Here is a 23,251-nt window from a genome sequence, read left to right on the forward strand (position 1 = left end):
GGCCCCCGCACCCCACTGTCCGGCCCCCGCACCCCACTGTCCGGCCCCCGCACCCCACTGTCCGGCCCCCGCTCCCCCATCTCGCCCTCTGACTCCCGCCCCCCCGTCTCACTCTCTGTCTCCCACCCCCCGCCCCCCCATTCACACCCTCTGACTGACCTTCTTGGGCTTGCTCCTTCCTCATCCTGCAGTGTACCCTCTGACCCTCAGCTCATCTCCTCCAGTGAGCCCCTCAGTCAGTCCCATATTCCCCCTCCTCCTCCTGGGGGTTTGGGTCCTGCCACTCTGACCTTCGACACTCGCTGCTACTCACGTGATCCCGTCCCTGACCTTCGACCCGTCCACCCAAATCCAGTTGCCTTCAACCACCGAGTCGGTCATTCCTATCCAATAGGCTTTATCCTTCACTTGTTCAAAGAGGAAATTCTGTCGAAGCAGAATGGACTCGTTAGTGGGCAAGGGGGTAAAGGTCACATGTGGGTCAAAGGGGCAGCAATGGGGTAAAATGACAGGGAGCGGGGACTACTCATTCCCGGACTGTGATGAGGAAGGATGGCTGGAGATGGGACAGTCGCTTGTAAGGATGGAGAGGGTGGGGGGAAGTCAAGGTTTTCTTTCAGGGGAGGGCCGGTGATGGCAGATTTGAAAGGAAGTGAGACAATGCCTGAAAGAGAGAGCACCGTTTATGCCATTGGCTGAACGTTGGGGACCAGAAGAAGATCGTGATCGTCCATGTGCCTTTAAGGGAATAAACCCGATAGTTTACATGGGTGGTGCCTTCACGAATTCGGACCTTAATGCTGGTTTCAACAAAATAAAAGCTGGATGCCAGCGAATGATCATGTGACCAAGTTGCCTCAAGTTAAACTTGTGTTAGCAGCCTCAAAACTTTCAGAGTCCAAAGCTCAGATAGGCCATGGGGGGACGGGCGGTATAGGCACAAGGTAAAGATGTGCTACGCACAGTTTTGGTCTCCTGACTTGAGCAAAAGGAAACAATGTTAATTTCTAACTTATCACTATTTCAGTTCCAAATCAGCAACATTTATCTCACACACTCAGATACTTTAAGTACAGTTAGCAAACACAGGCATACTTGCTGTGTTCACAGTCTCGAAGCGTTCAGAGAGGTTTTGATTTTCAGAGCAGGTTGCAGACTTCTGTTTTGGAACAAAGCCCTGCCGGAAACTGAACAGGAAGCTGTTTCTCTCTCTGCGACAGACCAAGCTCCTCCCATTAACCACATTATCACATGACCCTGTATATCTAAACCCACCTCCATTCCTTCAATCAAAAAAAACTGCAGGGGACATTTCTTTTGTCAACAAGAGTTCGTTAGTTCTCTCTTATTAAACAGTACATGGATAAAATGAATAATTCACCCACTTTCTCAGCAACTGGGCTATATATTCTTTCAGACATACCGACTGGAGTTACGTACCTGGATCCGGTCATGGTTGGCAATGGCCAGGTGAGCCTGCTTGCTGGCGCACAGCTCCTTGCTCTGCACCCAGCCCAGGTTGGAGTTGGTTAACAGAAAGCAGCTTCGAGAATACAGCAGCCAGCCAGGATCACAGATCCGTGAGGGACATTCTGCATCGGGAGCGGAGGGGGTGAGTGAGGGAAAAGAAAGTGGAAAGGTTCAGGAAGGCGGCTGACACTGCAGTGCTTTTTATCCTCGATAATCCCTGGGACTCCTCACACCCAACATCCACTCCCCGCCCCAAATGAGGTACACCCCATTCCTCCCCCCCCCAAATATGGTATCCCCCATTCCGCCCCCCCCAAACTGTTGTACAGCCCACGTCCACATATCGATTCGTGGGACTGAATACCTACCCTTCACATTCCCGCGAAAAAGACTTAAGAGGGGCTTAATGGCCTCCTCCTCTTCCTGTGTAACAGTTGAGAGAGGGGCTGAATGGGCCTCCTGTTCCTGTGTAACAGGCTTGAGATGGGCTGAATGGGCCTCCTCCTGTTCCTGTGTAACAGCCTCCAGAGAGAGAAGGGCTCAATGGGCCTCCTCCTGTTCCTGTGTAACAGGCTCCAGAGAGAGAGGGTCTGAATGGGCCTCCTCCTGTTCCTGTGTAACAGGCTCCAGAGGGCGAGGGGCTGAATGGGCCTCCTTCTGTTCCTGTGTAACAGTTGAGAGAGGGACTGAATGGGCCTCCTCCTGTTCCTGTGTAACAGGCTCCAGAGAGAGAGGGGCTGAATGGGCCTCCTCCTGTTCCTGTGTAACTGGCTCCAGAGGGCGAGTGGCTGAATGGGCCTCCTTCTGTTCCTGTGTAACAGTTGAGAGACGGGCTGAATGCACCCCCTCCTGTTCCTGTGTAACAGGCTCCAGAGAGAGAGGGGCTGAATGGGCCTCCTTCTGTTCCTGTGTAACAGGCTTGAGATGGGCTGAATGGGCCTCCTCCTGTTCCTGTGTAACAGGCTCCAGAGAGAGAAGGGCTGAATGGGCCTCCTCCTGTTCCTGTGTAACAGGCTCCAGACAGAGAGGGGCTGAATGGGCCTCCTGCTGTTCCTGTATAACAGGCTCCAGACAGAGAGGGGCTGAATGAGCCTCCTCCTGTTCCTGTGTAACAAGCTCCAGAGAGAGAGGGGCTGAATGGGCCACCTCCTGTTCCTGTGTAACAGGCTCCAGACAGAGAGGGGCTGAATGGGCCTCCTCCTGTTCCTGTGTAACAGGCTCCAGAGAGAGAAGGGCTGAATGGGCCTCCTCCTGTTCCTGTGTAACAGGCTCCAGAGAGAGAGGGGCTGAATGGGCCTCCTCCTGTTCCCGTGCAACAGGCTCGAGAGGGGCTGAATGGGCCTCGTCCTGTTCCTCTGTAACAGGCTCCAGAGAGGGAGGGGTTGAATGGGCCTCCTCCTGTTCCTGTGTAACAGGCTCCAGACAGAGAGGGGCTGAATGGGCCTCCTCCTGTTCCTGTGTAACAGGCTCCAGACAGAGAGGGGCTGAATGGGCCTCCTCCTGTTCCTGTGTAACAGGGTCCAGACAGAGAGGGGCTGAATGGGCCTCCTCCTGTTCCTGTGTAACAGGCTCCAGAGAGAGAGGGGCTGAATGGGCCTCGTCCTGTTCCTCTGTAACAGGCTCCAGAGAGGGAGGGGTTGAATGGGCCTCCTCCTGTTCCTGTGTAACAGGCTCCAGAGAGAGAGGGGCTGAATGGGCCTCCTCCTGTTCCTATGTAACAGGCTGAAGAGAGAGAGGGGCTGAATGGGCCTCCTCCTGTTCCTCTGTAACAGGCTCGAGGGGGGCTGAATGGGCCTCCTACTGTTCATGTGTAACAGGCTCCAGACAGAGAGGGGCTGAATGGGTCTCCTCCTACTCCTGTGTAACAGGCTCCAGAGAGAGAGGGGCTGAATGGGCCTCCTCCTGTTCCCATGTAACAGGCTCCAGAGAGAGAGGGGCTGAATGGGCCTCCTCCTGTTCCTATGTAACAGGCTGAAGAGAGAGAGGGGCTGAATGGGCCTCCTCCTGTTCCATTGTAACAGGCTCGAGAGGGGCTGAATGGGCCTCCTACTGTTCATGTGTAACAGGCTCCAGACAGAGAGGGGCTGAATGGGTCTCCTCCTACTCCTGTGTAACAGGCTCCAGAGAGAGAGGGGCTGAATGGACCTCCTCCTGTTCCGATATAACAGGCTCCAGAGAGACAGGGGCTGAATGGGCCTCCTCCTGTTCCTGTGTAACAGGCTCCAGAGAGAGAGGGGCTGAATGGGCCTCATCCTGTTCCGCTGTAACAGGCTCCAGAGAGGGAGGGGTTGAATGGGCCTCCTCCTGTTCCTGTGTAACAGGCTCCAGAGAGAGAGGGGCTGAATGGGCCTCCTCCTGTTCCCATGTAACAGGCTGAAGAGAGAGAGGGGCTGAATGGGCCTCCTCCTGTTCCATTGTAACAGGCTCGAGAGGGGCTGAATGGGCCTCCTACTGTTCATGTGTAACAGGCTCCAGACAGAGAGGGGCTGAATGGGTCTCCTCCTACTCCTGTGTAACAGGCTCCAGAGAGAGAGGGGCTGAATGGGCCTCCTCCTGTTCCTATATAACAGGCTCCAGAGAGACAGGGGCTGAATGGGCCTCCTCCTGTTCCTGTGTAACAGGCTCCAGAGAGAGAGGGGCTGAATGGGCCTCCTCCTGTTCCTGTGTAACAGGCTCCAGAGAGAGAGGGGCTGAATGGGCCTCATCCTGTTCCTCTGTAACAGGCTCGAGAGAGAGGGAGGGGTTGAATGGGCCTCCTCCTGTTCCTGTGTAACAGGCTCCAGAGAGAGAGGGGCTGAATGGGCCTCCTCCTGTTCCTATGTAACAGGCTGAAGAGAGAGAGGGGCTGAATGGGCCTCCTCCTGTTCCATTGTAACAGGCTCGAGGGGGGCTGAATGGGCCTCCTACTGTTCATGTGTAACAGGCTCCAGACAGAGAGGGGCTGAATGGGTCTCCTCCTACTCCTGTGTAACAGGCTCCAGAGAGAGAGGGGCTGAATGGGCCTCCTCCTGTTCCCATGTAACAGGCTCCAGAGAGAGAGGGGCTGAATGGGCCTCCTCCTGTTCCTATGTAACAGGCTGAAGAGAGAGAGGGGCTGAATGGGCCTCCTCCTGTTCCATTGTAACAGGCTCGAGAGGGGCTGAATGGGCCTCCTACTGTTCATGTGTAACAGGCTCCAGACAGAGAGGGGCTGAATGGGTCTCCTCCTACTCCTGTGTAACAGGCTCCAGAGAGAGAGGGGCTGAATGGGCCTCCTCCTGTTCCTATATAACAGGCTCCAGAGAGACAGGGGCTGAATGGGCCTCCTCCTGTTCCTGTGTAACAGGCTCCAGAGAGAGAGGGGCTGAATGGGCCTCCTCCTGTTCCTGTGTAACAGGCTCCAGAGAGAGAGGGGCTGAATGGGCCTCATCCTGTTCCTCTGTAACAGGCTCCAGAGAGGGAGGGGTTGAATGGGCCTCCTCCTGTTCCTGTGTAACAGGCTCCAGAGAGAGAGGGGCTGAATGGGCCTCCTCCTGTTCCTATGTAACAGGCTGAAGAGAGAGAGGGGCTGAATGGGCCTCCTCCTGTTCCATTGTAACAGGCTCGAGGGGGGCTGAATGGGCCTCCTACTGTTCATGTGTAACAGGCTCCAGACAGAGAGGGGCTGAATGGGTCTCCTCCTACTCCTGTGTAACAGGCTCCAGAGAGAGAGGGGCTGAATGGGCCTCCTCCTGTTCCCATGTAACAGGCTCCAGAGAGAGAGGGGCTGAATGGGCCTCCTCCTGTTCCTATGTAACAGGCTGAAGAGAGAGAGGGGCTGAGTGGGCCTCCTCCTGTTCCATTGTAACAGGCTCGAGAGGGGCTGAATGGGCCTCCTACTGTTCATGTGTAACAGGCTGCAGACAGAGAGGGGCTGAATGGTTCTCCTCCTACTCCTGTGTAACAGGCTCCAGAGAGAGAGGGACTGAATGGACCTCCTCCTGTTCCTATATAACAGGCTCCAGAGAGACAGGGGCTGAATGGGCCTCCTCCTGTTCCTGTGTAACAGGCTCCAGAGAGAGAGGGGCTGAATGGGCCTCATCCTGTTCCTCTGTAACAGGCTCCAGAGAGGGAGGGGTTGAATGGGCCTCCTCCTGTTCCTGTGTAACAGGCTCCAGAGAGAGAGGGGCTGAATGGGCCTCCTCCTGTTCCTATGTAACAGGCTGAAGAGAGAGAGGGGCTGAATGGGCCTCCTCCTGTTCCATTGTAACAGGCTCGAGGGGGGCTGAATGGGCCTCCTACTGTTCATGTGTAACAGGCTCCAGACAGAGAGGGGCTGAATGGGTCTCCTCCTACTCCTGTGTAACAGGCTCCAGAGAGAGAGGGGCTGAATGGGCCTCCTCCTGTTCCCATGTAACAGGCTCCAGAGAGAGAGGGGCTGAATGGGCCTCCTCCTGTTCCTATGTAACAGGCTGAAGAGAGAGAGGGGCTGAATGGGCCTCCTCCTGTTCCATTGTAACAGGCTCGAGAGGGGCTGAATGGGCCTCCTACTGTTCATGTGTAACAGGCTCCAGACAGAGAGGGGCTGAATGGGTCTCCTCCTACTCCTGTGTAACAGGCTCCAGAGAGAGAGGGGCTGAATGGACCTCCTCCTGTTCCTATATAACAGGCTCCAGAGAGACAGGGGCTGAATGGGCCTCCTCCTGTTCCTGTGTAACAGGCTCCAGAGAGAGAGGGGCTGAATGGGCCTCATCCTGTTCCTCTGTAACAGGCTCCAGAGAGGGAGGGGTTGAATGGGCCTCCTCCTGTTCCTGTGTAACAGGCTCCAGAGAGAGAGGGGCTGAATGGGCCTCCTCCTGTTCCATTGTAACAGGCTCGAGGGGGGCTGAATGGGCCTCCTACTGTTCATGTGTAACAGGCTCCAGACAGAGAGGGGCTGAATGGGTCTCCTCCTACTCCTGTGTAACAGGCTCCAGAGAGAGAGGGGCTGAATGGGCCTCCTCCTGTTCCCATGTAACAGGCTCCAGAGAGAGAGGGGCTGAATGGGCCTCCTCCTGTTCCTATGTAACAGGCTGAAGAGAGAGAGGGGCTGAATGGGCCTCCTCCTGTTCCATTGTAACAGGCTCGAGAGGGGCTGAATGGGCCTCCTACTGTTCATGTGTAACAGGCTCCAGACAGAGAGGGGCTGAATGGGTCTCCTCCTACTCCTGTGTAACAGGCTCCAGAGAGAGAGGGGCTGAATGGACCTCCTCCTGTTCCTATATAACAGGCTCCAGAGAGACAGGGGCTGAATGGGCCTCCTCCTGTTCCTGTGTAACAGGCTCCAGAGAGAGAGGGGCTGAATGGGCCTCATCCTGTTCTGCTGTAACAGGCTCCAGAGAGGGAGGGGTTGAATGGGCCTCCTCCTGTTCCTGTGTAACAGGCTCCAGAGAGAGAGGGGCTGAATGGGCCTCCTCCTGTTCCTATGTAACAGGCTGAAGAGAGAGAGGGGCTGAATGGGCCTCCTCCTGTTCCATTGTAACAGGCTCGAGGGGGGCTGAATGGGCCTCCTACTGTTCATGTGTAACAGGCTCCAGACAGAGAGGGGCTGAATGGGTCTCCTCCTACTCCTGTGTAACAGGCTCCAGAGAGAGAGGGGCTGAATGGGCCTCCTCCTGTTCCCATGTAACAGGCTCCAGAGAGAGAGGGGCTGAATGGGCCTCCTCCTGTTCCTATGTAACAGGCTGAAGAGAGAGAGGGGCTGAATGGGCCTCCTCCTGTTCCATTGTAACAGGCTCGAGAGGGGCTGAATGGGCCTCCTACTGTTCATGTGTAACAGGCTCCAGACAGAGAGGGGCTGAATGGGTCTCCTCCTACTCCTGTGTAACAGGCTCCAGAGAGAGAGGGGCTGAATGGGCCTCCTCCTGTTCCTATATAACAGGCTCCAGAGAGACAGGGGCTGAATGGGCCTCCTCCTGTTCCTGTGTAACAGGCTCCAGAGAGAGAGGGGCTGAATGGGCCTCCTCCTGTTCCTGTGTAACAGGCTCCAGAGAGAGAGGGGCTGAATGGGCCTCATCCTGTTCCTCTGTAACAGGCTCCAGAGAGGGAGGGGTTGAATGGGCCTCCTCCTGTTCCTGTGTAACAGGCTCCAGAGAGAGAGGGGCTGAATGGGCCTCCTCCTGTTCCTATGTAACAGGCTGAAGAGAGAGAGGGGCTGAATGGGCCTCCTCCTGTTCCATTGTAACAGGCTCGAGGGGGGCTGAATGGGCCTCCTACTGTTCATGTGTAACAGGCTCCAGACAGAGAGGGGCTGAATGGGTCTCCTCCTACTCCTGTGTAACAGGCTCCAGAGAGAGAGGGGCTGAATGGGCCTCCTCCTGTTCCCATGTAACGGGCTCCAGAGAGAGAGGGGCTGAATGGGCCTCCTCCTGTTCCTATGTAACAGGCTGAAGAGAGAGAGGGGCTGAATGGGCCTCCTCCTGTTCCATTGTAACAGGCTCAAGAGGGGCTGAATGGGCCTCCTACTGTTCATGTGTAACAGGCTCCAGACAGAGAGGGGCTGAATGGGTCTCCTCCTACTCCTGTGTAACAGGCTCCAGAGAGAGAGGGGCTGAATGGGCCTCCTCCTGTTCCTATATAACAGGCTCCAGAGAGACAGGGGCTGAATGGGCCTCCTCCTGTTCCTGTGTAACAGGCTCCAGAGAGAGAGGGGCTGAATGGGCCTCCTCCTGTTCCTGTGTAACAGGCTCCAGAGAGAGAGGGGCTGAATGGGCCTCATCCTGTTCCTCTGTAACAGGCTCCAGAGAGGGAGGGGTTGAATGGGCCTCCTCCTGTTCCTGTGTAACAGGCTCCAGAGAGAGAGGGGCTGAATGGGCCTCCTCCTGTTCCTATGTAACAGGCTGAAGAGAGAGAGGGGCTGAATGGGCCTCCTCCTGTTCCATTGTAACAGGCTCGAGGGGGGCTGAATGGGCCTCCTACTGTTCATGTGTAACAGGCTCCAGACAGAGAGGGGCTGAATGGGTCTCCTCCTACTCCTGTGTAACAGGCTCCAGAGAGAGAGGGGCTGAATGGGCCTCCTCCTGTTCCCATGTAACAGGCTCCAGAGAGAGAGGGGCTGAATGGGCCTCCTCCTGTTCCTATGTAACAGGCTGAAGAGAGAGAGGGGCTGAATGGGCCTCCTCCTGTTCCATTGTAACAGGCTCGAGAGAGGCTGAATGGGCCTCCTACTGTTCATGTGTAACAGGCTCCAGACAGAGAGGGGCTGAATGGGTCTCCTCCTACTCCTGTGTAACAGGCTCCAGAGAGAGAGGGGCTGAATGGACCTCCTCCTGTTCCTATATAACAGGCTCCAGAGAGACAGGGGCTGAATGGGCCTCCTCCTGTTCCTGTGTAACAGGCTCCAGAGAGAGAGGGGCTGAATGGGCCTCATCCTGTTCCTCTGTAACAGGCTCCAGAGAGGGAGGGGTTGAATGGGCCTCCTCCTGTTCCTGTGTAACAGGCTCCAGAGAGAGAGGGGCTGAATGGGCCTCCTCCTGTTCCTATGTAACAGGCTGAAGAGAGAGAGGGGCTGAATGGGCCTCCTCCTGTTCCATTGTAACAGGCTCGAGGGGGGCTGAATGGGCCTCCTACTGTTCATGTGTAACAGGCTCCAGACAGAGAGGGGCTGAATGGGTCTCCTCCTACTCCTGTGTAACAGGCTCCAGAGAGAGAGGGGCTGAATGGGCCTCCTCCTGTTCCCATGTAACAGGCTCCAGAGAGAGAGGGGCTGAATGGGCCTCCTCCTGTTCCTATGTAACAGGCTGAAGAGAGAGAGGGGCTGAATGGGCCTCCTCCTGTTCCATTGTAACAGGCTCGAGAGGGGCTGAATGGGCCTCCTACTGTTCATGTGTAACAGGCTCCAGACAGAGAGGGGCTGAATGGGTCTCCTCCTACTCCTGTGTAACAGGCTCCAGAGAGAGAGGGGCTGAATGGGCCTCCTCCTGTTCCTATATAACAGGCTCCAGAGAGACAGGGGCTGAATGGGCCTCCTCCTGTTCCTGTGTAACAGGCTCCAGAGAGAGAGGGGCTGAATGGGCCTCCTCCTGTTCCTGAGTAACAGGCTTGAGAGGGAGGGGCTGAATGGACCTCCACCTGCTCCTGTGTAACAGTTGAGAGAGGGGCTGAATGGGCCTCCTCCTATTCTTGTGTAACAGGCTCCCGAGAGAGAGGGGCTGATTGGGCCTCCTCCTGTTCCTGTGTAACAGGCTCCAGACAGAGAGGGGCTGAATGGGCCTTCTCCTGTTCCATTGTAACAGGCTCGAGAGGGGCTGAATGGGCCTCCTCCTGTTCCTGTGTAACAGGCTCCAGACAGAGAGGGGCTGAATGGGTCTCCTCCTGTTCATGTGTAACAGGCTCCAGAGAGTGAGGGGCTGAATGGGCCTCCTCCTGTCCCTGTGTAACAGGCTCCAGAGGGTGGGGGGCTGAATGGGCCTCCTCCTATCCCTGTGTAATAGGCTGCAGAGGGGCTGGATCACAGAGATGTTATGATGCAGAAGGAGGCCATTGAGCCTATAATGTCTACACCACCTTGCCAAATGTATATCGTGACTTAGTGCCATTCCCCTGCCTTTTCCCCCGTACCCCTGTACATTGTTTCCATTCAAATAATCACCTAATTCCCACTCGAACACCTCGATTGAACCCGTCTCCACTACACTTCCAGGCGGAACAATCCAGACCCCAACTACTCGCTGTGTGAAAGCGATTTTTCTCACATCATATGTGCTTCTTTTGTAAATCACTTTAAATCTGTGTCCCTCTCGTTCTCGATCCTGTTACGATCGGGAACAGTTTCTCCCTCTCTACTCTGTCCAGCCCTCTCATGATTTTGAACATCTCTATCGAATCTCCTCTCCGCCTTCTTCTCTCCAAGGGTAACAGTCCCAACCGCTCCAATCTATCCTCACCACTGAAGTTTCTCATCCCTGGAACCATTCTTGTAAACCTCTTCTGCGCTCTCTCCAATGCGTTCACATCCTTCCTGTAGTGTGGCTCCCAGAACTGTACACAATGTTCCAGCTGAGGTCTAACTAGTGTCTTGTATAAGATCAGCATAACCTCCTCACTCTGGTCCTCTATGCCCCTAAACATCATGCCCATGGGCCTCCTCCTGCAACAGGCTTGGGAGGGGGGATGGGGGAAACGGGTGGGAGCTGAATGAGCCCCATCCTCTCCGCTCCCCCATTCCTTCACGTCAGCAGCGACTTTGCCACACGCTCACCGTACTTCTCGCAGAACAGATGTAGCCAGTGCTCGGTGCTATTTTTCAAATGGGTACAATCGCTCTTCTCCCACCTGGTCTGCTGTTGGAGCTTCATGAATTCCTTGGCCGTGTTCTGCAGACTGTCCCGGGCGATTTGCAAATCCCCCGAGGCTCCCGCGTCTTGCGGAGAGAGAGAGAGAGGGAGGGACAGAGAGAGAGAGATCTGTTAGCAGTTGATTCTATTTTGCAGTGGGGTGAGGAATGGTTCATGGATTCCCCACCCTGCGCCCCTATCACACAGACGCATGTACACGCATGCACGCACACCTCCCGATATACACACCCTCACATATCTGCTGAAACTTCAAGGAAACTTCTCCATACACTTTCTCTAAGACTGTGACCAGAACTTCTGTGCAGTGTTCTAGTTGTACTCTGACCAGTCCAAGCACAGCATTTACTTATTAATTGCATCCCTCTGGACATTAAGTCTAGTTTTTGGTTTGATTTTTCTTGATAGCCTTGCCAGGCTCTGCGCACATTATCATGCTTGCTGTGTCTGAGTTGCGAGATCGCTTTGTCTCTCAACCCGAGACTCTCACCGTCTCAGGAATAAGTACCCCTCTATCGGCCGTAACAACCTCCCTTTTATCTGTGTTCATCTTTACCCCCTCATCCATTGTGTTGTGGGGTGTGGGCGCTGCTAGCCAGGCCCAGCATCTGTCCCCCTATCCCTAATTGCCCCTTGAGAAGGCGGTGGGTGAACCCGCCTTCTTGAACCCGCTGCAGACCCGCGTTGGTGTAGGTACACCCTCAGTGCTGTTAGGGAGGGAGTTGCATGATTTTGACCCCAGCGACAGTGAAGGAAAGGCCGATATATTTCCAGGTCAGGGTGGCGAGTGGCTCGGAGGGAGCACTTGCAGGCTGTGGGTGTCCCTGTGTGTCTGCTGCCCCCTCACCCCCCCCGCTCCCCCTTGTCCTTCTAGATGGTTGAGGTTGCGTGTTTGGAAGGTGCTGTCTAAGGATGAGTTGCTGCAGTGCATCTTGCAGACAATATACACTGCTGCTACTGAGCGTCGGTGGTGGAGGGAGTGGATGTTTGTGGCTAGCGTGTCAACTAAGCTGAGCTGCTTTGTCCTGGAAGGTAGTGAGTTTCTCCGTTTATTTGTTGGAGCTGCACTTATCCAGGCAAAGTGGAAAGTATTCCATCACACTCCTGAAATGTATCCTTGTCGATGGTGATGGAGGATGGAGGTGATGGAGGCATTGGGAGGAGTCAGGAGGCGAGTTGCTTCCTGGCCTGTGATTTAATCGCCACAGTATTCATATAGCTGTGTCCCAGTTCAGTTTCTGGTCACCCACAAGATGTTGATAGTTGGGGAGGCGATGGTAACGCCTTTGAATGTCAAGGGAGCGATAACTAGATTCTCTCTTAATGGACATGGACCCAGTTCTCCAAGTGAGGACTCACTATGACACCACCCACCCTCTCGCCTCCAAATACAACAGGCATTCTACTTACACGTTGTGGCAAAGTACGCCACCAGAGAAAGGAGGACCAGACAAGCGACCAAACCTGCGACAGCCAACGCCATGAAGATAATTTGGGCCTTCTGATAACCAACCGAAACCCCTGACATGAGAGAGAGAGAGAGTGAAGCAGACACATTATATTGCCCTGTCATGTTGCACCATCCCAGATCGCACTCACTCAATCCAAAATCTGTAACGTCCGCACTGCTGCCATCGAGGAAGCTTCCCAGCCAATCTGGGCACAGCAAGATCCCACAAATAGCAGCGAGGTGATGACCCTCTGACAGTGCAGCACTCCCTCAGTACTGACTCTCTGACAGTGCAGCACTCCCTCAGTACTGACCCTCTGACAGTGCAGCACTCCCTCAGTACTGACCCTCTGACAGTGGAGCACTCGCTCAGTACTGACCCTCTGACAGTGCAGCACTCCCTCAGCACTGACCCTCTGACAGTGCAGCACTCCCTCAGTACTGACCCTCTGACAGTGCAGCACTCCTTCAGCACTGACCCTCGGACAGTGCAGCACTCCCTCAGTACTGACCCTCTGACAGTGCAGCACTCCCTCAGCACTGACCCTCTGACAATGCAGCACCCCCTCAGCACTTACCCTCTGACAGTGCAGCACTCCCTCAGCACTGACCCTCTGACAGTGCAGCACTCCCTCATTACTGACCCTCTGACAGTGCAGCACTCCCTCAGTACTGACCCTCTGACAGTGCAGCACTCCCTCAGTACTGACCCCCTGACAGTGCAATGTTCCCTCAGCTCTGACCCTCTGACAGTGCAGCACTCTCTCAGCACTGACCCTCTGACAGTGCAGCACTCCCTCAGCACTTACCCTCTGACAGTGCAGCACTCCCTCAGCACTGACCCTCTGACAGTGCAGCACTCCCTCAGTACTGACTCTCTGACAGTGCAGCACTCCCTCAGTACTGACCCTCTGACAGTGCAATGTTCCCTCAGCACTGACCCTCTGTCAGTGCAGCACTCCCTCAGCACTGACCCTCTGACAGTACAGCACTCGCTCAGTACTGACCGCGACAGTGCTGCACTCCCTCAGTCCTGACCCTCTGACAGTGCGGCACTCCCTCAGTACTGACCCTCTGACAGTGCGGCACTCCCTCAGTACTGACCCTCTGACAGTGCAGCACTCCCTCAGTACTGACCCTCTGACAGTGCAGCACTCCCTCAGTACTGACCCTCTGAGAGTGCAGCACTCCGTCAGCACTGACCCTCTGACAGTGCTGCACGCCCTCAGTACTGACCCTCTGACAGTGGAGCACTCCCTCAGTACTGACCCTCTGACTGTCTGGCACTCCCTCAGCACTGACCCTCTGACACTGCAGCCCTCCCTCAGTACTGACCCTCTGACAGTGCAGCATTCCCTCAGCACTGACCCTCTGACAGTGCGGAACTCCCTCAGTACTGACCCTCTGACATTGCAGCCCTCCCTCAGTACTGACCCTCCGACAGTGCAGCACTCCCTCAGCACTGACCCACCGACAGTGCAGCACTCCCTCAGTACTGACCCTCTGACTGTGCGGCACTCCCTCAGTACTGACCCTCTGACAGTGCGGCACTCCCTCAGTACTGACCCCCTGACAGTGCGGTACTCACTCAGTATTTACCCTCTGACAGTGTGGGACTCCCTCAGTACTGACCCTCTGACAGTGCGGCACTCCCTCAGTACTGACCCTCTGACTGTCTGGCACTCCCTCAGCACTGACCCTCTGACACTGCAGCCCTCCCTCAGTACTGACCCTCTGACAGTGCAGCATTCCCTCAGCACTGACCCTCTGACAGTGCGGAACTCCCTCAGTACTGACCCTCTGACACTGCAGCCCTCCCTCAGTACTGACCCTCCGACAGTGCAGCACTCCCTCAGCACTGACCCACCGACAGTGCAGCACTCCCTCAGTACTGACCCTCTGACTGTGCGGCACTCCCTCAGTACTGACCCTCTGACAGTGCGGCACTCCCTCAGTACTGACCCTCTAACAGTGCAGCACTCCCTCAATACTGAGCCTCTGACAGTGCGGCACTCCCTCAATACTGACCCTCTGACAGTGCGGCACTCCCTCAGTACTGACCCTCTGACAGTGCAGCGCTCCCTCAGTACTGACCCTCTGGCAGTGCAGCGCTCCCTCAGCACTGACCCTCTGATAGTGTAGCACTCCCTCAGTACTGACCCTCTGACAGTGCAGCACTCCCTCAGCACTGACCCTCTGACAGTGCAGCGCTCCCTCAGCACTGACCCTCTGATAGTGTAGCACTCCCTCAGTACTGACCCTCTGGCAGTGTAGCACTCCCTCAGTACTGACCCTCTGACAGTGCAGCACTCCCTCAGTGCTGACCCTCTGACAGTGCAGCACTCCCTCAGTGCTGACCCTCTGACAGTGCAGCACTCCCTCAGTACTGACCCTCTGACAGTGCAGCACTCCCTCAGTACTGACCCTCTGACAGTGCAGCACTCCCTCAGTGAAGGGGATTCCAAAGCTTGGGCCACCAATCAATTGGACTGATTGAAATTGGGGACGTCAATGAATATCAAGGATCTGGAATGGTGGACGTGCCTGGAGCAGGGGAGCGAGGGAAAGGACAATGGATCCAATCCCAGGCAGGAATTCCGTGCGCTAATACTCACTTTCCACATCCTCATTGTCACGATCGTCCAAGACATCATCCTCAATGTCCATGACGAGGTCGGGCAAGTCATTATCTTCGTCATACTCAAGGGATTCCCAATCTCTGCCTGTCGCTCGCTCATCATCTGCTTCTCTCTCAGGCTGCCTGGGTGAATTATTATCTTCCCTCATTTTCCCCCTCCTCACCCTCAACTAATGAGCTGCAGACAAATTGGAAAGACCTGGATAAATGTGAGGTTATTCACTTTGGAAGTAAAAACAAGAAGGCAGATTACCACCTGAATGGCTGTAAATTGGGAGAGGGGAGTGTGCAGCGACTGTGTCCTCGTGCACCAGTCGCTGAAGGTAAGCATGCAGGTGCAGCAGGCGGTAAAGAAGGCAAACGGTATGTTGGCCTTCATTGCGAGAGGTTGAGTACAGGAACAGGGATGTGTTGTTGCAATTATACGGGGCCTTGGTGAGGCCACAGCTCGAGTGCTATGTACAGTTTTGGTCTTTTTAAAGAGGATGTTCTTGCTCTCGAGGGAGATTCCGGGGATGGCGGGACTGATGTATGAGGAGAGATTGACTAGGTTAGGATTGTTTTTGCTGGGGATCAGACGAATGAGGGGGGAATCTCATGGAGACTTATACAATTCTAACAGGACTAGACAGGGTAGATGCAGAGAGGATGTTCCCGATGGTGGGGGGAGTCCAGAACCAGGGGTCACAGTCTGAGGATTCGGGGTAGACCATTTAGGACGGAGATGAGGAGACATTTCTTCATCCAAAGAGTGGTGAGCCTGTGGAATCCGTTACCACAGGAAGTAGTTGATGCCAAAACATTGAATGTATTCAAGAGGCAGCTGGATAGAGCACTTGGGGCGAATGGGGTCAAAGGTTGTGGGGGGAAAGCAGGATTTGGCTATTGAGTTGGACGATCAGCCATGAACGTGATGAATGACGGAGCAGGCTCGTAGGGCCAAATGGCCTCCTCCTGCTCCTATCTTCTATGTTTCTATGTTCCACTCAGCTCACCTTACAACTCTCACCTCAATCCCAAATCTTCAGCAACAAGGAACAATTTGAGCTCCGTGACCAAGTGGACAAATGAGGCCCATTTGAATCTTCGATTCATGTAATCCAGAGAATGAGCAAAGCGTTTCAGGATTGACCTGTTGGTTAATCTGCACATGAGGAACAATAAATCTTGCAGTTGTTTTGGAATTTAATTGAATGAAACCACTGCTTTAAATTGTGTCTGACATGGAGCATTCATTCTTCAAGATGTGAGAATTGATTTAAAATTTCAACAGTGGCTTTGCATGAATCATCAAATCGGAATGATTGGGATTAGAAGTATTACGGTGATTAATTATTTATTAGTAAACTAATGGATTATTGAGGTTAATAAATAATTGACACTGTTAAACAAATATTAAAATAAATTCCAAATCTGGTGTTCTCATGAATTATTTAGATTGACAAGTGGCTGCCAAGATAATGGGCTAAAATAACTTAGCAATGAGGTATAAACTTATAATGTATTCAACAAGATTGAGACGTGGAAGATGATAGATGAATGTAAAAATTAATTAGGTATCCACAGAACCAATTTATCACTCTGTTTCTGAATGAACAACAGCTGAGATTAACTAATATTTATATATTCACGGACTATCAACAGGTAATAAAATAACTAATCTTTAGATATCACTGTTAATAATTTAAAAGATTTGTGATAATGAAGTTTAACTGAGAATTAGATACATTCATAGATTTATGTCGTATTTAAACAGATTAGTGATAGTAAATGAAGCTTAATTAGTTATTAAATATATTAATGCTGGATTATTTAATATTTAAACTGGTGACAGAAAATTAATTCCAATTGATAAATATATTTCTAGATTAATTGAATATTTGAACAGATGAGTAATTGCTAATTTGATGTATTAATGTTAGATTTAAATAGCTTGTGCTGGATAATTAATTCCAATTGATAACTAGATATATTAATGATAGATTCACAGGTAATAAAATAAAAAATAATATGAGTGCTCAATGAGTGAGGATAACTCATCTCAAATTCATAACAGGTTAAAAATCATTAGTTACATTGTTGATTAATTCTCACCAGTGAATAATTATGAAATTTAAATGCAGATTTTGAAATTAAATATCATACACACTCAACATGAGTTGTATTCAAGTTATCATTAGATGCTTTAATGATGGAATCAGCTGAACTGAACAGTAGAGCCACTAAATAACTATTATGAATTAACAACTTGCTGATATTATCTGATAATTTGATAGATCGATGGACAAAATTATCTGATAATTAGAAACATTAACAATTGATTATTGAGATTCATAAGTATCATTAATCATCAGAACTTTTAATGATAAATGATTGAGCGTAATTAAGACTTGTGTGAGTCATGGCTAATTAGGATTAATTATTGCTTATATTTTTTAATCATAGATTGTGACACTCCCTCAGTGCTGACCCTTCAGAAGTCCAGGTTTAGATGGTTAAAGTTAAATGTTATTTATTAGTCTCAACTAGGCTTACATTCACACTGCAATTAAGTTACTGTGAAAATCTCCTATTGAAAAATTATACATTAATATAATATGGATATACTAACAATAGGTGTAGACTATTGATGAATAATTATACAACTGATAGATTGAGATTATTTAATGCATCAACAGATTAGTGATAGTTTAAGGTTAATTAATAATAAGGGATATTGTTGATCAAGTACTGAGGTTATTTAATATTCAAACTATTTAGTGATTGATTGAGATTCATTCCTAATCGGATACATTGATGATAGATTGAGATTATTTATACTGAAATACTACATTTAAACAGTAGTGACAGATGATTCAGATTAATTGAAAATTAGAATATTAATGCTGGATTATTTAATCATTTAAATGATTAGTGATAATTAAGAGTAATTGAGGATTAGATATAGTAATGATAGATTTATGTAATATTTAAACAGATTAGTGATAGAAAATGAAGATTGATAATTAAATACATTAATGCTGGGTTATTTAATATTTAAACAAATTAGTAATAGAAAATGAATTCCAATTGATGATATATTAATTGAATATTTAAACAGATTAGTGATAAGATTAATTGCTAATTAGATGAATTAATTATAGATTTAAATAGCTTTTGCTGGATAATTCCAATTGATAACTAGATACATAAATGATAGATTTATTAAATATTTAAAGATTATTGATAAATAATTAAGATTAATTTATAATTAAATATATTAAGGATTTAATACTTATGTAATATTGAGACAGGTTGCTAATATCTAATTAAGATTTTAATTTAATTGTGATGATAATCTATTATTCTCTGGGATAAGGTGTGGATATTGATGATTAAGGAGCTTTCTTTGTCTAGAGGCCTGGCTTGAAGCCTCGGCCTCTCGTAGCCTCTCCCGGCCGCCCTCGGCGACGCCGGTGGCGGGCCCGGGGGTGCAGGCGGTGGGTGGGAGGCGGGGGAGGATCAGCTCATTCAGCGGGCGACGGTGGCCATCTTGGGAAGGGAAGAGGAGGACGGCTGAGCCCCGGAAATGATCCCCAGGAGGTCACCGCTGGGAAGGGAGAGAGTTTGAGACAATGGGAATCACGTGACAGAGTGTCCAGCTGGACCCAATGGAACAAAATAGAGAATAAATTAACATGAATATATTTAATAATCACCCATAGACTCACTGGAGCCAAATAGAGAATAAATCTAATATATCTAATCATAACTGGAAAATGACATTGTATTCACTGATTGGCATGTTTAAATGTTAATATCTTTATAAATTGTTTGCATCATGTTTTCAATTGCAGGACTGACCTGAAGAAGGGGCTTGGGGCTCCGAAAGCTTGTGTGGCTTTTGCTACCAAATAAACCTGTTGGACTTTAACCTGGTGTTGTTAAACTTCTTACTATTAAATTGCAGGAGCCAGTGGTATTGTCAGTTGGACTATTAACACAGAGATTCATAGAGCCATAGAGGTTTACAGCATGGAAACAGACCATTCAGCCCAACTTGTCCATGCCGCCCTTTTTTTTAAAACCCCGAAGCTCATCCCAATTGCCCGCATTTGGCCCATATCCCTCTATACCCATGTAACTGTCTAAATGCTTTTTAAAAGATAAAATTGTACCTGCCTCTGCTACGACCTCTGGCAGCTTGTTCCAGACACTTACCACCCTCTGGGTGAAAAAATTGCCCCTCTGGACACTTTTGAATCTCTCCCCTCTCACCTTAAACCTATGCCCTCTAGTTATAGACTCCCCTACCTTTGGGAAAAGATATTGACTATCTAGCTGATCTATGCCCCTCATTATTTTATAGACCTCTATAAGGTCATTCCTCAGCCTCCTACGCTCCAGAGAAAAAAGTCCCAGTCTATTCAGTCTCTCCTTATAACTCAATCCATCAAGTCCCGGTAGCATCCTAGTAAATCTTTTCTGCACTCTTTCTAGTTTAATAATATCCTTTCTATAATAGGGTGACCAGAATTGCACACAGTATTCCAAGTGTGGCCTTACCAATGTCTTGTACAACTTTAACAAGACATCCCAACTTCTGTATTCAATGTTCTGACCGACTCATTTAATAATCTGGGACCCGTGTTGTCCAGTTCCGAGTTCAAATCCCATCGCAGCGGATGATGAAATTTGAATTCAACATAAGAAAAAGATTGCAATCTGTATCAACCATGAAGCCACTGTCGATTGTCGTAAAAATCCATCTGGCTTACTAATATGCCAGGATGGTGATAGTGGGTAGAATTCAGTGATTATAATGCCATTGAATGTCAAGGGGGTAATAGTTAGACTCTCTCTTGGAGATGGTCATTGTCTGGCACTTGTGTAGTACAGTGGGGCAGCACAGTGGCTAGCACTGCTACCTCACAGCACCAGGGGCCTGTGTTCGATTCCCGCCTTGGTTCACTGTCTGTGTGCAGTTTGCACATTTTCCTCGTGACTGCGTGGGTTTCCTCCGGGGTGCTCTGGTTTCCTCCCACAGTCCAAATATGTGCGGGTCAGAAGCTAAATTCTCCCTCAGGTGCCAGTGTGTGGCGACTAGGGGGATTTTCATAGTAACTTCATTGCAGTGTTAATGTAAGCCTACGCGCGACGCTAATAAACTTTAAACTCATAGATAATAAAGGTACATATACACTTTTTTTTATTCATTCATGGGACATGGCATTGCAGGCTGGCCAGCTGCCCATCCCTAGTTGCTCGTGGGCAGTTAAGAGTCAACCACATTGCTATGCTCTGGAGTCACAGCTAGGCCAGACCAGGAAAGGATGGCAGATTTCCTTCCCTCAAGGACATTCGTGAGCCAAATGAATTTTTCCGACAATGGTTTCATGGTCATCAGTAGATTCTTAATTCCGGACATGTGTAGGTTAGGTGGATTGGCTATGCTAAATTGCCGCTGAGTGTCAGGGAACTGGCGAGGGTAAATATATGGGGATAGTGCCTAGGTGGGATGATGGTTGTTGCAGACTCGATGGGCCGATTGGCCTCCTCCTGCATTGTAGGGTTTTATGATCTATGAAATCTACGGTGTGATTCTTACTTGCCAGTTATCAGCCCAGCCCTGGATATTACCCTGCACATGGCTGAGAAAGCTGCCCACTTCAAGAGGCAATTAGGGATGCGCAATAAAGCGATGCCCACATCCCAGGAAACAACAAAGAAAGAAAATGAGAAAACACTCTCCAGATCGAAAATGAGTGGATGTTTTGGATTATTTTGTTGTAAAATGTTTTGCTTTTATCAGGATTTCTGGATGTTGAGATTTGAAATGCTCCGGACTCCTGTGATCTATGAGGCATGCAGCAGACACGCTGGTCCTGACAGGAACACAACTTCCATGATTAATGCCCTTCCCAACTTCCAGCGATGTGATTGGAAGACGTTATCTTCACTGAGGGGCAGTAGGTATCTCTGACAGTGCGACACTCCCTCAGTACAGACCTTCTGACAGGGCAGCACTCCCTCAGTACTGACCCTCTGACAGTGCGGCACTCCCTCAGCACTGACCCTCTGACAGTGCAGCACTCGCTCAGTACAGACCCTCCGACAGTGCAGCACTCCCTCAGTACTGACCCTTTGACAGTGCGGCACTCCCTCAGTACAGACCCTCTGACAATGCGACACTCCCTCAGTACTGACTCTCTGACAGTGCAACACTCCCTCAGTACCGACCCTCTGACAGTGCGGCACTCCCTCAGTACTGACCCTCTGACAGTGCGACACTTTCTCAGTACTGACCCTCTGACAGTGCGGCACTCTCTCAGTACTGACCCTTTGACAGTGCGGCACTCCCTCAATATTGACCCTCTGACAGTGCGGCATTCCCTCAGTCCTGACCCTCTGACACTGCGGCACTTCCTCAGCACTGACCCTCTGACAGTGCAGCACTCCCTCAGTACTGACCCTCTGACAGTGCGGCACTCCCTCAGTACTGACCATCTTACAGTGCGGCACTCCCTCAGTACTGACCCTCTGACAGTGCAGCACTCCCTCAGTCCTAAGCCTCTGCCAGTGCAGCACTCCCTCAGCACTGACCCTCTGACACTGCGGCACTTCCTCAGCACTGACCCTCTGACAGTGCGGCTCTGTAAGTTTCAGGGCAATCCTCCATACGTCAAAGGACTCAGCAGAAATCTTGACAGTTTAAAAGTGACCAACTCTGTGGCTGCTGCCTGATGGAAAGCTTCCCAGAAGGCTCGGTAGGAGAAACATAACCTGCTCTGTGGACTGTGCTAAGAATGAGGTGTGAGCCTCCTGAATATGGAAGTTGCCAGAAAGGCAGACACACCAGTGATCTAATCATCAGAGGAACAAAGGCAGATGGAGACGAGCAGACGAATAAGTAAAGAAATCAGCGGGGGGCAATGGCAATGGAAATTGGCCCATCCCCAGAAGACAAGAAGACCCATCCCCCGAATGGGATACCATTCAGGAAGCTACAGAGGGACATCAAAAAGACATCAAAATATCAATCAAGGCAGTTTCAGCCTTTTGTGTTTGGACTTGACTAATTAAACTGAAACTACCGGTGATCGAAAGCCCATTGTCTTTGAAAACATCTACGGGGGGCGGAGTCGATCGGACCCTTTTGAAAAGTCAAGACTTAAAAGATAAGCAGGACAAGCTCTCTTCAGTTTCGACCCTGCACTAAGACATTCGAGGCGACCACAAAAGGGAACCCTTTCTGGACTGAGAGTATCCCAGCCAACCTTGTGAAGATCCCGAGGATAGGATAGGGGTTGAGGCAAGGGGAGGGGTGGTGTATTGTAATTTTAAAGTTCAGTAATCTTGTTTGAACTGTGTAAAGTAAGATTTTACTTCTGTCCATTAGCATTTCTCCCACAGTGATAGCATAAAGCATAAGTTTTATTCATGTGTGGTGTGGCATTGGAGAGGTTGATTCTATTGTTAAATAAATCACTAAGTTTGAAACTCGGTTTGGAGTCCGTCTTGCCTCTTGTTCTCTCACCGACGCATTCTGACGAGGTCACAGTTTCAATATCCCTTACCATAAATCCGGAGTCCAGAACCGAGGGTGATCTGAGCGATTCGAACCCGCTCACTCCAGGGAGGCTGCTGGTCAGGAGATAAAGGATCAGAGTCTCTCTGTTTCTCTCTCTTGGGAACCCACTCGAGTGGTGTGGGTACAGGGTGGCTATTGTCCCACCGACAAGGGAGAGAATCACGCGGGCCTTAGTGGCGGTTTTGGGATGGCTGTGTGATATAAGGATCAGGTTACCGGTCAGGTATAAACGGTGAGCCTGGTTCAGCGCTCTCTCCTGCGGGGTTGCCCCAGTACGGCATTCCCCGATCCTTTGAAATTTGTAGGAGAGAGACACTCACAGCTATCGGCAGACCCCCAAATACCGGCCCGCAAGTGGAGTAAAAAGAAAGATCCCGCTACAGCTCTCCCTCAGTACTGACCCTCTGACAGTGCAGCACTCACTCAGTACTGACCCTCTGACAGTGCAGCACTCCCTCAGTACTGACCCGCTGACAGTGCGGCACTCCCTCAGTACTGACCCTCTGACAGTGCAGCACTCCCTCAGTACTGACCCTCTGATAGTGCGACACTCCCTCAGCACTGACCCTCTCACAGTGCGGCACTCCCTCAGTACTGACCCTCTGACAGTGCGGCACTCCCTCAGCACTGACCCTCTGACAGTACGGCACTCCCTAAGTACTGATCCTCTGACAGTGCGGCACTCCCTCAGCACTGACCCTCTGACAGTGCGCCACTCCCCCAGTACTGACTCTCTGCCAGTGCGGCGCTCCCTCAGTACTGACCCTCTGACAGTGCAGCACTCCCTCAGCACTGACCCTCTGACAGTGCGGCACTCCCTCAGCACTGACCCT

At 50.9% G+C, this 23,251-nt stretch overlaps 1 protein-coding gene across 1 annotated transcript; it reads right to left on the bottom strand.

Moving 5' to 3' along the window:
• Positions 1 to 214: 214 nt before the first annotated feature.
• On the bottom strand, positions 215 to 10,763 carry LOC144487602 (C-type lectin domain family 4 member E-like). The gene is made up of 3 exons (XM_078205688.1): positions 10,667 to 10,763; positions 1,441 to 1,592; positions 215 to 426 (listed from the first exon to the last, which is right to left on the bottom strand). Exons 1-3 carry the CDS (start codon positions 10,761 to 10,763, stop codon positions 310 to 312), a joined length of 366 nt encoding a protein of 121 aa, XP_078061814.1. The 3' UTR covers positions 215 to 309.
• Between the last annotated feature and the right edge of the window lie 12,488 nt (positions 10,764 to 23,251).

This window comes from Mustelus asterias, unplaced genomic scaffold, assembly GCF_964213995.1.
Source record: "Mustelus asterias unplaced genomic scaffold, sMusAst1.hap1.1 HAP1_SCAFFOLD_914, whole genome shotgun sequence".
NCBI classification, from domain to species: Eukaryota; Metazoa; Chordata; class Chondrichthyes; order Carcharhiniformes; family Triakidae; genus Mustelus; species Mustelus asterias.